The sequence below is a fragment of the Panulirus ornatus genome, chromosome 1, assembly GCF_036320965.1.
Source record: "Panulirus ornatus isolate Po-2019 chromosome 1, ASM3632096v1, whole genome shotgun sequence".
NCBI lineage: Eukaryota > Metazoa > Arthropoda > Malacostraca > Decapoda > Palinuridae > Panulirus > Panulirus ornatus.
The window spans coordinates 69,849,544-69,867,680 of record NC_092224.1 but is presented as its reverse complement, the minus strand read 5'-3'; the positions used below and the strand labels follow the sequence as shown (position 1 = coordinate 69,867,680).

The following is an 18,137-nucleotide window of genomic DNA, read 5'->3' as shown; positions in this document are numbered from 1 at the left end:
ACATAAATTATGCTTCGAATGAACGGGTTAATGGCTATCTTATGTAGTTAATAAAATTCTGATGTAATATTCTGGCCATTACTCACACCCTCTCTGCAACAGATGGCATACAAGGTAGCAACTGGGCTTAAAATCTCACACGGTCTTCATTCCTCGGGTAACTTTTAAGTACACAGAACAGCTGGAAGGTCACCATCCAGTGCAGGCGTAATGACGACTGGAAGCCGAGAACTGGAACTCTGTATGTCATGCATTCCAACCACTAACGCCGAACCCTCGACACGGCACGTACACTACACAGGCCACGGCACGTATACTACACAGACCAAGTTCCCTACCACGTAATAAACCATGGACCACCTCAGACCACCACAGCATCCGACCGTGCTGGAACACCCGACGGTAGAGGTAGGAAGCCCTCAGTCTGCCCACCTTATAAAAACGTGAATAAGGAGAGACATGATAACTACTGTACATAAAAAAATGTCTAAGGTGCCATGACAATGTTAAAGGAGAACAGGTCTTCAAAATCTACGAAATATCCTGAACAAGGAGGCACAAATGGAAATTAAGGACGAGTGCAGGTCGGCGTTTAAAAGAGAGAACGGTTTCTAAAGATAGTAGAAAACAGTGCAGAACAGGAGGATACAACTGGGAGCTGGGCAAGAGAAGTGCAAGGAGAGATGCGAGGAAGAGTCTCTTCAGAAAAGGAGTTGTAGAGCTGTAAACTCTAGGAACAAGCCAGGCCAAGAGCAACTCAAATATCAACATGTGTACAAACTGGTAATGATACACGGGTGACTACACAATTACCCCTGGTGGTCACAGGTAACCCAAGGGTCATGTTATGCCTCAGCTGGTGACAAACACCTTGACCACAAGTTATACCTGTGAAACTATATATATATATATATATATATATATATATATATATATATATATATATATATATACACACACACACACACAAACACACACACACATATATATATTGGCCTCTTCGGCTCCCTGTACCACTTGCTATTCCTTTCGTAAATATTTCGTGGTCTTTTAACTGTTCTTTAATTCAGTGGACTGTCCATTAACTCTGGTCTGCTATCATTAAGTACACACTGACTGCCACTCTGCACAGCTGGTTTAGTCTCATAACGAGATCCAGATTATGTCTCGTATATTCATTTCGTTTTTCCGGCTCTGAATAATCGTCCAATTATCACAACCTCGATACTTATGAACAGCTTTACAACTATGAGCGACAGCGCTATACATAGGTTAGCGAGGCCATATCACACAACACTAACTCTACACAGCCATAGTATCTGCAGAAATTATGATAAAAGGAACACGAGATGAACAACCCCATGAACACAACCGTATAGCCATTGAGCACGACCGTATAACCTTAAGTACAAGGGTAAGAATCTTAAGCACGACCGTAGTACCCTTGAGCACAACGGTATGACCCCCTGAGCACAACGGTAAGACCCCCTGAGCATAACGGTAAGACCCCTTGAGCACAACAGTAAGACCCTTGGGGATATGATGCCCTTGACACGACTGTCAACGGTCAGGTCAAACGCTAGGCTATGTCATACTCAGGGGCGTCGTGATTAAAGACGTGTATCGAACACCGGGCCAGTGACAGGACTGGAACAGAGATGCTGTGTGAGTGAGAGTTATGACAGCAAATGTGTGGTATGAGTACAGCCAGAACACCAACACTGATGGAATGTGGGAAACAGAAGGTGGCAGGGTGAAGCAAGCACAAAAGTACCTGGGGTTAGATAGCCAATAATGACAAGGCAAAGAGTACAAACTACACACTGGGACGGGAAGGTAATGTGCCGAGCACAAATCAAATCAAAACCAGCGACGTAACGAAGCAGATACAGAGAACGGGAGAGAAAACAAAGATCCTAAACGATGGAGTACAGCAAGCACACAGATGGTGAAGGAAGGTATGAAAGTGAATATGATAATGTTTAAGTCTCGAGACAGAGAGAAAACATGAAAGAAAACGATAAGGAATTCACTAAAGAAATTGTGATGGGAGTGTAGCAAGAAGAGATAGAGTACGACATGCAGAGAGAGTGAAGTTAATTATGAAAGAAACTACGACAGAGCATAGCAAGCACGGGGACAAGTGGAAGAAAAAAAGAAAGAACCGGTGACAGAATGAAGCAGGCAGAGACGAGGTAAATGAAAGGATGACAGAACACATGATGGGGCACAACAAGCAGAGAAACTATAACAGGATGTGTCAAAACAAAATAAAGTTATAGAATGCATGAAGCAAGTGATGGAATGCGTCGAGTAAAAGAAAGTAGTAATGGCACGGAGATACAAAACTTGCTCTTGACAAACACAACGGAAGAACGCACGAAGAAGTGAATCTGGGGAGAATGATGTAGTACAGAGCATCACACGGGAATTACCTCGGACAGACTGGGGGGAATTATCGAGCAATACACAAAGCAGGGGAGCATAACGAGCACTGGGGAGCGAGAGGAAACAATAAGAGCATTAGCCAGGGCGGGAGCATACCAATACTCCACACTGGTACCCACCCCTGCAGCACACGCTCATGACACACAACATATACTGGGAGGGAAGACCCTCTGATCCTAACTACGACACGCTGGGCTTTACAGGAAGACCTGTGCATGTGGCTTGGTATTAAGTGTGATGCTGTTGCTGCTCTAAGTCTCCTGCTCGGCTTCCACCGTATTTATCCGTAATCCCACCTGTGGGGGGAACACTGAACGCCTCAGTGTTTATGCTCATATTAATTCCCAGTTACAGCCATGTAAGCCGCTCTCTTACGCTAGACGTTTCAACCCATTACTTGCTGATCGGTGACTGCTTCACCGTGCGACCTTCAAGTGTTGCATCAACGGTGTGTGTGTGTGTGAAGTACGTACATACTGATCCTCGGTGCTACACACATACAGGCAGGCAGACAGACACATAGACTTTTAAGACATATATAAACAGACAGACAGACTACTTATACACCCACAGTATATATATATATATATATATATATATATATATATATATATATATATATATATATATATATATATAGTCATAATGATGTTATTGTAAGCGAGCGGTGTCGTGCTACCGACATAATACCCAACAATTACTTGCTCCTGTTAGAGAGAATATTATTGAGGGCGTCGTAGCCGCCAGCGGCCTCACACGGAGTGTCAGGCCACAATATGTTGGTTCCTGGCAATTATATTACAATACAACGCACAGGAATACAGGCCCCACCACTCGTACGAGCAGACAGGGCAAGCTGAAGGGCTGACCGGGTGTCGACTGTGTGACTGTGAGCACAGACTGGTAATTGGGACTGTTAGGAGCGAGCTTGACAGGAGTGTCTGTCTGTATGTGAGCATTTTTCTCTCTCTCTTGAAGCGTCGAGGTAGAGACGGTAATTAGGGAACTGTCTGTGTGGGCAGAGGTAAGGAGGAAGACATGAAATTAAATGGCGAATGAGGAACACAAATGTCGGTGGTGAGAATGACGGGGCTACAAGATGGATGAGAGATGCTGATGTTTTGAGAGGAAGGTGGGAGACTGACCGAGATATTATGAGGCACAGGACTGGTACTCTGGGATGGGTTCAGATACTCACTAAAAGGAATGGAAGAAACAGGATGAACTGAGGATGAGGAGAGGGATTGTATGCGAGGCGAGACATGGAATGCAAGGAGGAGATAAACTCACTGAAGGGAGTGAGAGGATATACGAGGGAGTTTAACTGGCTGTGTTATGTATGGTGGAACACTGTTGCGAGATGAGACAGGGCTCACTGTGCCTTGAGGGCATGAAGTCTCACTTGGCTGTATACTGAGCAGAGGAGAGAGAGAAGTTGCTTTACGTGTGTGTTGAAGGGAAAAAAGGCTTTTAAGGTTGAAATTTTTTTCCACACCTTTCTACGCATATGATGGACAAGAGAAGGTAGACAATACGACAGTTTGCTCTTTGTAAGGCATGGTAGCAAACACAGCGACCGATACGAAAAGTAGGTGTGTGAACTGGGTAAGTGTGACGTGTCCAAGAGACTGCCTGTTAGTTTCATGAATCTCCTTCAGTGTGTTTAAACAACACTGTCTTTAGGTAGTCATCGCATCTGTTGGAAGACAGAGAAGACTGGCTGAATACGGGCGAGGGGAGGAAAGTGGAGTTATCAGCGATGATAAAAACTGCGAGTGTGATGTACGAGTGTGCGCTTCTATGCAGTGTGAGAGATTGATTGTATAGTGGCGAGAGGCAGTAGTTCTGTATGAAGTGAGAGGATGCACTTTTACAGAAGAAAGTAAGGTCTGTAAGGTGAGGCTGGCTGTGGAGAGTGAAAGTGACAACATACGGGTTGAGAGAGAGAGACTATGTGGCACTGGAGGTGTGTGGGGCGAGTGCGTCTTGCTATTTAGGATGAGATACTGTAACTGCGTTTGGGGTGAGGAGGTCGGGCCGTATTTGTAGCGAGAAAGAGGAACTATATGCATATGGGGGAAGTAGGGGAAGGCGAGTAGAACTGACTGTAAGGGGGGGGGGGGTTAAAGTGACTTGGGAAGGGTGGAGATATAACAATGGGTGTGGAGAAAGAGTGACAAAGACTGGAGGCAGGTGGGTTAAATGACACTGCGTGTGTAGCGAGACGAAGTCTACGGGAGGGAGGCCAGATGACCCGACTGTGTGAGTGTACGTGAGAGAGGGAGGGAGATGTAAGGTGCTGATACACAAGACAACTCAGGATGATATTCATGGATGGTAGTGCTGGATCACGACCTTACTTACCTGAACACTCTTCCCGTCGGAGAGTTCGTCGTCCTTGCGTGTCATGGCGGCCGTTGTTACACTAGCTTCCAAAACCGTAATTGAAGGCGGTAGTGGGACTTGCCTCTTGGAGGCGAGCCTTGGAGAAAAATGTCACACAACAATTTACAGAATGTAATACACACAGACACACACGCGCGCGCGCGAGCACACACAGGTTCCCACTGAGGGGCAAGGTCACGGGGAGGAGGAGGACGATGGTTGCTGATGCGTCAGAGGAGCTGCCCCGACGGGAGGTCACGGAGGGCAGGTCTTCGGGGCAACTGATGGGGGGCAGGGCTAGCTGGCAGCGCAACGGACTCGGGCACGCGCGCGTTCGCCGGCACACCGCGAATCGGGGTCAGGTCGCTGGGTCGCGTAGTACCAAGGATACCAAGTGACCCCCGTGCTGGGTGGTACGTGAAGGACCACAGTACCACCAGTCAGGCCACGAACTGGCCGAGTATCAAGAGCTCCCAAATACTGGATCTACGTCGTCAGCACCACAGTGTTCATGTGGGGTGATTCTATTTTCCAGCCACTTCAGACCGACCACCAGCAGGTACTACACAGGCCGGCCTACTGCCGGAGCCACAGGAGGAGGTCCACCACTCGCACCACACTGCCCCATAACCAGCTGGGCCTTATGACCTGACCAACACCACAGTGGCTCTACCGCTCTACTGGCTAGCTATTGAGCCCACTGGCTCTGTGTGGGGCACCGGGGTGGGTACCTTGTGTGGGCGGCAGAGCACAAGTGGGAACTGGCCTGGGGGTAGAGTGAGTGAGAGAGAGAAAGAGAGATGAGAGCGTGTGAGGCACCGCGAGTGAGAGATAGTGAGTGAGTGAGTGTGAGTGAGAGGTGTACCGGGGTGGGAGGGTGGGAGAGTGTGTGGTCCGTGGGTCACGCTGCTTGCTGGCTGGAGCTCCTTGCCGTCAGCCGCGCGCTGCCGCCGCCCAGGGAGAACTGCCGACCATGCCGCCGCCGCCCGCCCCGGCCGTTACGCTGACACCATCGTCACGCTGACACCCTTCTGCCCACCACGCTGACACCACAGTCACGTTGGAACACCCATAGTCACAAGCTGACACCATTACCTCGATGACACCCCCGACCACCATGCTAACACCAATCATCACGTAGAAACCCTCCTGACCACCGGGCTGACACCATCATCACCCTGACACCGTCGTGCCCTCGTTGCTGACACCAACAATTCTGTGAAACAGACCTGACCAATCCGCTGACAACGAGTCACCACCCACGATGATGACACCATCGTGACGCTGACACCACCATCGCCGTGACACCATTTCGGCCACAACGCTGACACCGTCCTCCCCGTAGTGCTGACTTCCCCAGCAAAGCTAAACCTCTGGCCCGTACAGCTATACACACTCCTCACCCCCGTGCACAAACCTTCCCCACCACAGCAACCAGTCCTCCCCGCCAAAGCTAGCAAGCTTTTACGCTAAACCTGGAATTCTTCCTCAGTAAAGCATATTTTCGCATGCCGCTTGTTAAAAGCTTAACGTCTCAAGAGCTATTACTCAAGCTGACAGCTTGAATCTCCGTAAAGATGATCAGCCACCCATTACACTGACGCTTCGCTATCCACTCTCCTGACGGCAATCCTCGCAATTCTTCCAAAGTCATGCCGCCCAGTGTCTCAACACCAGGCCGCCCACTGTTTTGTCGCCAGGCCTCTCGCTGTCCGAAGCCATGCCGCCCACTGTCCGAACACACTGCTCTCCACTCTGACACCATGCCGCCCACTGTTCTGACGCCATGCCACCCACCGCCCTAATGCATTTCCATTCACTATCCTAACGTCATGCCCCCCACCGTAAATACCTACCTATACACAACGGTGAGGGAGTTCTACACTCGTGGGGGCCTCGCGTCCCCTATACACTCCACACCAAGAAGATAAATCTTTATATGATGTCGGAATCACCGTCTTGCTTAGACCATCCCAGCCATGCACCAGCCTCACACCACACCAGACCACCTTCACATCCCTCACACCAGTCTCCTCCCCTCAGCTGCTGATCATGATCTCTGGTAACCTCACCTCACGAAGACCCGCTCCCTGCTAACATCACCCATCTCCTCTAGGAATCTAGAGGCTGGTATGAGGTAACTCTCTCTCTCTCTCTCTCTCTCTCTCTCTCTCTCTCTCTCTCTCTCTCTCTCTCTCTCTCTCTCTCTCTCTCTTCTCGTGTAGCCCACAATCTTTCACTGTAGCTCACCTCTCTCGAGTCAGGTACCATATTACCTGTCCTTCCCTTAGACCCTCTCTCAAACCATAAGTTTGCGCTTCTTTAGATGCGATGACCAGACGAGAGAGGCGTTATCTGGCGTTGGTGTAACATTTTGTTAATAGCTTAATGAACATTTCCTCATCCCTCGTCCATGGACGTAAATCCATTCTTAATATGTGCCAACAGACAGTTAGCTACTTCACAATGCTCCTAATGTGTAACTCTGGCGACGCTGGGTACAATGACGACTCCTCACGCCCATACATCTCCCATACTTGATACTTGTAGCTTAATTTCTGGGAGGTAATATTTACACTAGGGTCTTCTTTCAGACAGCTTCATCCTCATAACTTGCACTTGCTTTGAGCGAATCTCATCATCCATCTACCAGACCAACCACGGATTCAGTCCAGGTCAGCCTGTAAACTGCAGCAATCGAGTACATTCCTCGCTCCTCCCATGACCATGGCATCTTGGGCAAAAATATCTAGATACGTGTCTCGTCCTTCAGGCCAGTCATGAACATACACCGACTATAATGAGGGGAACAAAACCTCAAGTCCTCCGGCAGGCCGGCCACCTGTAACACCAGCTCATTTTGAGTAACACGCCTCTTATCAGAGTATCCCCCTACCCCCAGAGTTAATCCTTTGTTCATGGAAGATAGATGCAATTTATTTCCGCCTGGAACTCTACCCTCTTAATCGACCTCCGATAAGCACAGCATCAAAAGCTTTTCGGAAGTCTACACCACACAGACTTCTACTGACAGAGATGTCAGGAAAACATGGTTTCCTTGAAAACATGTTGTCTTCGTGTTGTTTCTCCTTGACAGGTTGTCATTCACTTTTTCCTAATTATCTTTTCCAATGTTTTCCAAAGTGCACTTATCAACTAGACAGGCCTCGAGTTTAGCGAGATTTCTCTGTCTCCTTTCTTAAATATTGGCCCGACATTTGCCCTCTTCCATATCTTTAGCAATTCCCCTTCCTCTAGCGTCCTGCAAAGCAATATTTCAAGAGGCCTTGCAAGTGCTTCCGCGTATTCCTTCAGCACAAATGGCACACCTCTGCCCCCATCAGCCCCCAGGAGGCAAAGTTGTTTTAACAGTCTGATTATTTATCACTACTGCTAATCCGTACACTTTACGAGACTCCTTCTCCCCCTCCCCGTTTTCAACACTGGTATAACCTTATCCCACAGTGTGAAAACACTTCAATTCATAATCAAATTCATCATTCAGCCCCAAACTTACTTCCTCCTCCTCTTTAAGGGTCCTTCCTTAACAGTGGCTTAGGTGACTTGTGACCGACAGTTTGCTTCTGATGAACTTGACGGGGAAAAGCTTTGGGTTGTCTTCAGCCTTGTGCACAACGTTACCTTCAAAACCTCTCTGCTCCTCCTTCCTTACCCTGCTGATATTCATTTCTTGCTCTCCTGTGTCTCGCTGATGCTGAGCGGCTCAGAGACGTATGTGCTTCAGCCACACTACCACTCGGAGCTCCTTCCATCCTCCCTCATCTCTTAAGTGTCCCGAGGTGCCCATAACTATCATACCTGCCTCCTCCTCCGTAGCTCAGTTCACCAAACCTTATACAGCAACGGTCTATCTTCTCGCAGTACGACATCCTTTCCCAGTCTACGTGCTCAAAGAACTTCATCAGCTCAATACAGTCGCCTCGATTAAATTTCTTATTAAGAGTTTTGTGCTTCTTCTGGCCTCTCTCTCTCTCTCTCTCTCTTGCACCCGTCTCCAGCACACAGTCAAGCACTATATGATCACTATTGTCTTAAGTAGTGCGTCATGTTTAATGTGATTTATCTACATGATATTCCAAGCATGATAACGTATCTTCCCTCCTACAACTAGCTTAAATTTCTGGTACAGGAAGATCTCCCCTGCACATCTGAGTAACTCGTACCTCCACGTCTCCAAGAGTTTCCCTCCGGGTCTAAATCTCTGTACACCGAGTCCCCAGTAATCACTAATTAGGATCTGTCTCGCAGTCTTCCTCACCTGTTCCCTTCGCAGTCATCAATGTACATCTACTCTGGTTCACCGCAGATTCCTGGAGCGCTGTAGACAGCACCACCGTAAGTTCTACCCACTGTGTACGGTATGAAGGCGTCATCCAGTAATAATTCCCGTAATTCAATGGATTCCCTTATGAAAGGAACCAATCCCCTTCCTCCTTTATCTTCCGTTTTCCTCCTCGTTACCGTCTACCTCTCTGGCAGCTCAGGGTAGACTATAACTCCTTTCAGAGCTCAGTCTCCACCACTCCCAGGATACCGTCGCTGCTGCCCTGATACATCCTCTGTATCCTAGTTCCTTACCGTCTGCCACTACTCCACATGCTTTGGTATACAGATCCTTCACTTTACGGCACTACTGTAGCGACTAGTAAGTTCCATACACCCCTGTCATGTCCCTTCCTCTGGCCTGATCTGGTTCCTCTCGTCTTGTGCCATCACCCAGTCTTCTCCATCCCTCTCCTCTTGCTTTGTCACACTTGACGTACACTCCGTCGATCTCAACCCGTGTGGGAATCTGTACGACTGTCTAGCAGCACCTGCTAACTTCACATTTCTATGTCGAGCGTTACCTTCAACGCTCCTAGCGTCTTGCAGCCAGTCAGACCCCATTCTATCAATTTGCCAAAGTCAGTTCCATCGCGCTGAGTAAACCGCTGATTTGGTCCCATTTTCTAGCTTCTCTTTCTTCCTTGTTTACAAAACGTACCACGTCTTCCAGTCCAAATACTCCCTCATCCCATCCCCACCCCTTCAACCACACACAACTTGCCTCATTTCAAAGTGACCCATATTCTCTTATCTCCTGCCATCGTGCTGCGTCTTCCTTTTGTTCTTTATCTTTGTCGTATGTTTTTCTGTTTCATCGCTGCACATCTTTCTTCAACAGCCTGTACCCTCCTCAAGTCACCCGTCCACCGCGCCACATGACGCATCATCTCTGCTCGTATACACATCCACTCTACTACTGCCCGTCCTGCCTACCTGTTACATGATGACCAATATCCCCGCACCCTACTACCTCCTCTGATGTTTTGGCACCACACTACGCACTATATTGACATCATGCCTCTAACTATACTGGTATCGTCTCCCACTACACTGACGTCATACTGCTCACTATACCATAGTCCTGGTGCCCACTACGCCACCTCTACTCTGGTACAGTGCCGTCCACTATACTGGCAATATGGCGTCCAATATACTTGCACAGTGCCTCCCAATATAGCAGAACCATCCCGCCCACTATATTGGCATCATGCCACACATCATGCTTGCATGATGCCACGCATTATATGGCACCATATCGCTCACAATGATGGCATACTGTGATCATACCATTATGGCGCCCAAAATGTTAACACCATTCTGCCCACAATATTCCCAAAATGTTCCCCATCATGCTTCCTCCATACCCCCCACTATGCTGGCACCATGACGGTCACTATAATGACTACCGTCCACCATACTGGTACCATACCACATACTATAGTAGCACTTAAATTGTTCCAAGTCACTCTATATCGATCCACTATAGTCCACTATATTGGCACTATGCTATCCACAATACTGATATCTTTCCGCCCACTATACTATCAACATACCGCCCACTATTCTGGCAACATACCGCCCAGTATACAAGCACCTTGTCGCCCACTGTACTGGCATTTTGCTCCTCGCTGTACTGGGTCATGCTGCCCAATTTACCAAGCCGCTCATCATACTGTCACCATACTAAGCAATATACGAGCTCCACTCTGTTCAGTATACTGGCACCATGCAGCATACTATACTGTGGACAATATTAGCACCACGACGCCGACAACACTGACAGTATTCCTCCCACTACACTGGCACTATACCCTCCACTCTCCTGACACCATACTTTGCTCACGCCAATCAATACACTGTAACCACACTGTGCACTATATCAACACCGTGCCCCCTAATACACCAGCATCATGCTGTCCACTATACGGTAACAATACCACATGATACAACACCATACCCAATACACTGCCAACGTGTTACCCACTATGTCTGCATCGTGCCGCCCAGTATATAGTGAAGCAAGTCTGCGCACCATACAGGAACCATGCTGCGCACTATGGTGACACCTTCCGACTACTATACTAGCGCCATTCTTCCCACTATGCTGACACCATGCTGCCTACACTGGCATCATACTGCCCACCATAAGGGCACCATACCACGCCATACTAGCGTCATGTCGCGCAAATACAGTACGTACATTCAACCCGAGTTACCACATGCATTTCATTCACTATACTCACACCATACAACCCACTATATTTGGCATCATGTCAACCACTATACTGGCAACGAACATGAGTACGATCTTACGACCCTTGAGTAAGTCGTTACGACCCTTGAGACTGAGGGGTACGACCCTCAGCCATCATATCCAAGGGTCGTAACATATCGTGCTCAAAGGTCGTAACGTTGTATTCATGGGGGGTCAAAACGCCACCATTACGCGACCCATTGGCTGTAACACAAGACACCAGTTAGGTCACGTGTGAACATGTCTGTGCCACAGTAAACAGAAGTTAGTGAGGTGATACGTCTATGTCAGATTAACCAATAGTTAGGGAGGCAACATCACTCTCAGATTTACCAATTGCTAGAAAAACAACGAGACTGTACCAGATTAACCAGGAGTCAGGCAGGTAACATGACTGTGCCACATTAACCAACAGTCAGCCAGGTAATTCCAGTCATTACCTCAAAATGAGTGACAAAGCTGACAGGATAATGATACGTGTTATGGGGAAGCTGTCGTCAGTTGACTGACCAATCAGATGTTAGAAAATAATGCGATGATGATTACCCACATGTGACGATAAATAGATAATTGATAAATAGATAATTGATACATAGATAATTGATAAATACTCATCGTTTATGATACCGTCACTCTTACGTTATCAAAATAGTCAAGAAAATAAAGATTTGGTTTTTCTTCGCACGACTGAAGCAAGTCGTGTTATGACTCATCAGGCGACCACATCATTCTGTAATGTCGTCTCTCTCTCTCTCTCTCTCTCTCTCTCTCTCTCTCTCTCTCTCTCTCTCGGGTGGTCACGTTGCCCCACAGGGTCCCATTATAGTGCCGCCTGGCTTTTGCTCGCCATTCCGCTCTGCTTGTTTACTGCTGAACCGAGAAAGTATGACCAACCCTCCTGGTTAACGTTACCCAACCAGTAACTCTCCTGGTACCTCACTGAGTACCTCTCACACACACATACACCTCTAATGATGTCTCCACTACTACTACTACTACTACTCGCATCCCTAGCAATACTGAGCATCTTGAGCTATACGACGTAGATCTAGCTATACCACGCAGATATAGCTATACTGTGCAAACCTATCTATAGGACGCAGACCTAGCTAAACTACGCATATCTAGCTATACTACACAGACCTAGCTATACTACGCAGACCTAGCTATACTGACCATCCGCCTTTATGCTCTATAGGAGTTTATGAATATTCCACAACCAACAACACGGCTGCATGCGCGTCGTCAACAATGAACCTCCAAACTTTGCGATCATCTGACGTTCCCCTTGTCTCCCACCTCCCATCATGTCCCTCCATCTTCGCCTGTGACTCTCCCAACCCGACTCTCGCTCTCCCATAACTTTCTTTCAACGGTTCGCATTCCCGACACGATGCCGCCACATCCTCCCACTCCCAGGCTTGAAGGCTGTCCTCTGCTGGGGAGATTTCAACGCCCACTTCGGGGGAGACGGCGGACCTCCTCTCCCACAGACGGTGGCTGGACTGAAGCCCTCGGGTTCTCTGGTCTCAAAGATCTGGAGCAAATCGTCGGTCTCCATCCTCGTCCACCAGATGATCACGACCAGTGTCTCCTCCCCGACCACTGTGGATCTAACTCCACCTCTAATCCTCCACACAAGAGCCACACACCACCAACCTGCTGCACCAGACCACACCCTTCGTAAAGTAGCTTCATCAGCCTCGCTACCTCCTCCGGCTGCCGCTCTCTTAGTGCCAGTAATGGCAGATGAACACCGCTTACTGGACAAACTTGCTCAAATTTCCTTTTTTTTTTTTTTTTTGTCTTCCCTGGGAAGATTACCGTCTCTCCCCCCGGGCGGTGCTTGTCTGTCTGTCTGCTCAAAGTATGACAGATGATCATTGCGGTAATGACGACCTACCCTCCCCCCCAAACACACTCACCCTCCCTCCACTACGCCCGTCTCACTTCGCCAATCAACAACCTAACCACTCCTGTTATGAGGCCGGTGGGGCAAGGTAAGTGATTTTTCCCAAATGAAGCAACAGCTCTGATTCTCTTTCCTCCTCTCACACCACTTTCAGCAACTAAAAAATCCCTCACCGATAACACACATATTACAATTCCTATGCCCCTCCCTCCCTTCCCTGTAACCTGTTACTTCGAGTCTAGAGATGCGCTTCTCTCAGAACACAAGCAGGGCGTATGGCAAAGATGGCGTCATTCGAACCGTTCGGAGGAAATGTTGATCACAACGTGCACCTCAGCTCCTTGCAAGCTGGGCCGTAACACCTGAGAAACATAATAATTGTGGCAAGGACAACAGGGCTGATAACAGAGTCCTGCTAATCCACCCCGTCACACTGAGACGGATTATTATAGTCAGTTCTGGTCACCAGACTCGATGAAAAAATGAAAAACTAGAACAAATTCATAAATGAGCAACAAAACTAATTCCGTCACGAAAAAAACCTAGTTTCTTACTGTCTCTTTTCTGAATGATGAAATTAGACTATCATACTTAAAATGATTCACTCAAAAAAAAAAAAAAAATTGCACAGATATCATCAGAAATGTTTTCAAATCACAAAACAGATCCTACAAAGAAAATATCTTCACATTAGACAGTGAGTCAAAGATCATAAACACCGGTATGAACATTGAAATACAGATGTAATACTCAAGTGGGAGATGGCTCTCTCTCTCTTATCTTCATTGCAGTAGACGTTAAGACCATGAACACCTTCACATCAGAGCCGGACAAATACCTCAGTCATGTCTTCCTGGTAACCACTCCACCTTCGAGAAGAATGAATGCAGGTGGTATTTCCCCCACTTTCCAGAGTCCAGCCCGAGAGCAGAGTTTTCTTTTTAAATACAGAACTTTTTCAACTTTTCACGTTCTTTTATGAAAATTCCACAACAGTTTAATTATTTTCACTATCCGCACACTTTCCTCTCGGCTTTCTTTTTCGTTTTTTCTTCCCGCCGGCAGTTGAGCCAGAGGGACGGGTGGATGAGCAGGCGGTGCCAACTGCTTTACTCTCCAGATGATACGTGCAGATAACCTGTGGTGATTGTCAAGTCATTCTGGACTCCCGTGGTGTAGCTAAGGTTAGCATTCGTGACCGTGACGCATTCACGGGCATCGCAGAGTCAAGCGCATAGGTTCGAATCCTGGTTGCGGTAGTCGGTCCACAATCAACACAGATGTTCATCCGCCCCAAAGGGGTTGGTCGATAAAATGCGTTCCTGGCTCAGGATATATATATATATATATATATATATATATATATATATATATATATATATTTTTTTTTTTTTTCAAACTTTTCGCCATTTCCCGCGTTAGCGAGGTAGCGTTAAGAACAGAGGACTGGGCCTTTTTTGGAATATCCTCACCTGGCCCCCTCTGTTCCTTCTTTTGGAAAATTAAAAAAAAAAAACGAGAGGGGAGGATTTCCAGCCCCCCGCTCCCTCCCCTTTTAGTCGCCTTCTACGACACGCAGGGAATACGTGGGAAGTATTCTTAATCCCCTATCCCCAGGGATAATATATATATATATATATATATATATATATATATATATATATATATAAAAGAGGCCTTGATTAGGGCCTCAGCTGCCCATGCCATCTTAGCTAAAAACTCATCCTCCTCTCTCTCGGTCCACATTTTACTTATACAGGGATTCTGGCTATCCGGATAGAGATATGACTATTAATCATATTCCACGTCAAAGTAAAATCTCTTATAAAAGGATACAATCTATATGACATCTCGGCAAAAAAGCTCATGACGCGATTTCCTGTAGTAACCAATCTGAAAATTGTGATTTACTTGCGTTTACCCATGTTTAAAGCATAGAGAATGGGCATCAAGATCGTTTTCTATGAAGTTACTGATGTTGCCAACAAGTGTCTGGTGACGCGTGTCAACACGCCTCAAAACGCTGTTCCTATTCAAGAGACGGAGAAGTTAACAGAGTTGGCCAGACGCCACTCTAACCTGCACGATGCTAATTACTAACCTTTAAGGCTGCACACACGATACACAATACAGGACGTAGTCTCGCGCTCCGCCATGACGTAGCCTCGCACTCCACCACGACGTAGTCTCGCACTCAACCATGACGAAGCCTCGCACTCAACCATGACGTAGCCTCGCGCTCCGCCATGACGTAGCCTCGCACTCCACCATGACGTAGCCTCGCACTCCACCATGACGTAGTCTCGCACTCCACCATGACGCAGTCTCGCACTCCACCATGACGCAGTCTCGCACTCCACCATGACGCAGTCTCGCACTCCACCATGACGCAGTCTCGCACTCCACCATGACGTAGTCTCGCACTCCACCATGACGTAGTCTCGCACTCCACCATGACGTAGTCTCGCACTCCACCATGACGTAGTCTCGCACTCCACCATGACGTAGTCTCGCACTCCACCATGACGTAGTCTCGCACTCCACCATGACGAAGCCTCGCGCTCCGCCATGACGTAATCTCGCACTCCACCATGACGTAGTCTCGCACTCCACCATGACGTAGTCTCGCACTCCACCATGACGCAGTCTCGCACTCCACCATGACGCAGTCTCGCACTCCACCATGACGCAGTCTCGCACTCCACCATGACGCAGTCTCGCACTCCACCATGACGTAGTCTCGCAATCCACCATGACGTAGTCTCGCAATCCACCATGACGTAGTCTCGCACTCCACCATGACGCAGTCTCGCACTCCACCATGACGCAGTCTCGCACTCCACCATGACGTAGTCTCGCACTCCACCATGACGTAGTCTCGTGTAAAGAATTCATAAATTAACAAGTTCACGTCAGAAACCTCCAGATGACTAAGTACAGTCATCAACAACAAACCTTTACATTTGGTGGCGAATTTTGTTTCTCTGGGTTTGTCTTACGGAAGCTTCACCAGGTGAAGCCACTTTTACAAGAGCACCTTTCCACCTACCCCAGGGGAGGCCACCTTTACATGAGCATCTCTTCACCTACCCCAGGGGGAGCCACCTTTACAAGAGCATTTTTCACCGGTGAAGTGCAATAGTGGTATGGTTTCATGCAATTCAGCTACTTAGATAATCATCAAACATTTTCGTTATTCATATAATTCACTATAACCCAAAATCAAAGCCATTTATAATCACTCAGTTACTTACAATAATCGACTGAATGAGTTATCAAATAATAGTTTTAAACAATACATGGAAACTATTTGAACCATAACCCCTACGGAAACTACATCCTCTACTTAAATATTGTCAAAATTTCCTAAAAATTAATCAAATAATCACAATGAGATGATAATCCACCTGGATCTAAATTAAATCAAAGTATAACTATAATTTTTCTAAAATGATTAGAGTCCTTCTAAAAGCAGTCAGTCAACACATAGACGAACATCCTTCCCAAAATCTGAAAGGCAAAAAGAATAAGAATGTAAGCAGAGGTGAAGTCAAATTCTTACATCTTTCCAGTTAAATGCTCTACGACAACTTCAAACCGGCCAAACAAATGTATGGTACCGACACTCTGCAAATACGGAGCAAGACAGAGGGATAGTGTTCTGCACTGCCTTATATCCAGTCCGAGAGAAATATCTAAGATATTACTAGCTCCCTCCCTATGTCACCCAGGGTTAAGGTAAGGGTCCCTTAAAAACGAGGGGTACTGATTAAGCTTCCAAGTATGCAAAGTAGGGACTGATCAAGCTTCAGAAAATGTAAATGAGCATTTTCCTCGGTTTTTGCCTTGTTCAGTGAGGTCCGAAGGAGAATGTGATCCCCTCTTCTAGGAAGTACCTCCTGTGGAGAACGTCTGGTCTAGCGAGACCATCAGGCTGTCTCCGTCAGCGCACAACAGCCAACAATAGGTACAGCCCGACCCGCTTGCCTCCTCCCTGTGTAGTACGAAGATGCGCCTCACATTTCCTTGTCTTCGATCAGTCGTGAAACGGCATCTACGTTGACAGCAGTTCTCACGCATCTCGGTAATAATACACACACGTAATTAATCACGTAATCTATTGACTGAATAACGAGACAGAAAGGCCATTTCTCGACTAATGAGCAGACCACCGATTCCTGATGGATAAATCCTCGCTTGGTTCTTTCTGTTCAGAGTTTCAGAAAATGAAAGACAAGAGTGTGAGAATTTCTAGTCCTCCACTCCAACCCCTCTCTAGACGCCTTCTGCGTCACGCAGGAGAGAGTATTACTCGTACTCTCACTCTCCCATCACCAGGGATAACACATGAAGAAACACTTCTTCATGTATACCAAGCAGCAGTTGAGTTGGCATATTTGGGGATTCCAGTCTCAACCCAGAGATATACATATTGATGGGTTGTCAAGAAGTATCATGAAGTATAACCTGTTGCATGATGTATAAGTTATTCGTCAAACTTAACTGCCATCTGTTTTAGATTACTACCTCTCAAGGATCAAACACGTCCTACCATGCATAAACCATCAACCATTTATATATGATACGTTCTAATGTATAAGCGAGCAACCACTAGTAATGCTAACGTAATAGTACGTAAAGACTAGTTAAGACAAGTAATTAAGTTATCGGCGATGTAGTCATGGATGTAGACGTACAGAAAAGCACTAACTTACCCAGCGATAGAAGATGGAGCTACTTTAGGTAACATCTGTACGAGGCTCAAGGCCGACTGAGCCAAGAAGGCTCGGC

At 47.1% G+C, this 18,137-nt stretch overlaps 1 protein-coding gene across 2 annotated transcripts in view; it reads right to left on the bottom strand.

The window, feature by feature from the left end:
- LOC139749449 (atrial natriuretic peptide-converting enzyme-like) overlaps positions 1–18,137 on the bottom strand; it is a 1,171,820-nt gene that overhangs the window by 1,098,889 nt on the left and 54,794 nt on the right. Inside the window, exon 1 of one of the 2 annotated variants that reach the window (XM_071663333.1) lies at positions 4,813–5,747. The exons of the other annotated variant lie outside the window; for it this stretch is intronic. Within the exon in view, the coding sequence (XP_071519434.1) occupies positions 4,813–4,857 (45 nt within the window). The 5' untranslated portion in view covers positions 4,858–5,747. Of the gene's footprint in view, positions 1–4,812; positions 5,748–18,137 lie in introns of those variants that run through there. 2 annotated transcript variants of the gene reach the window in all.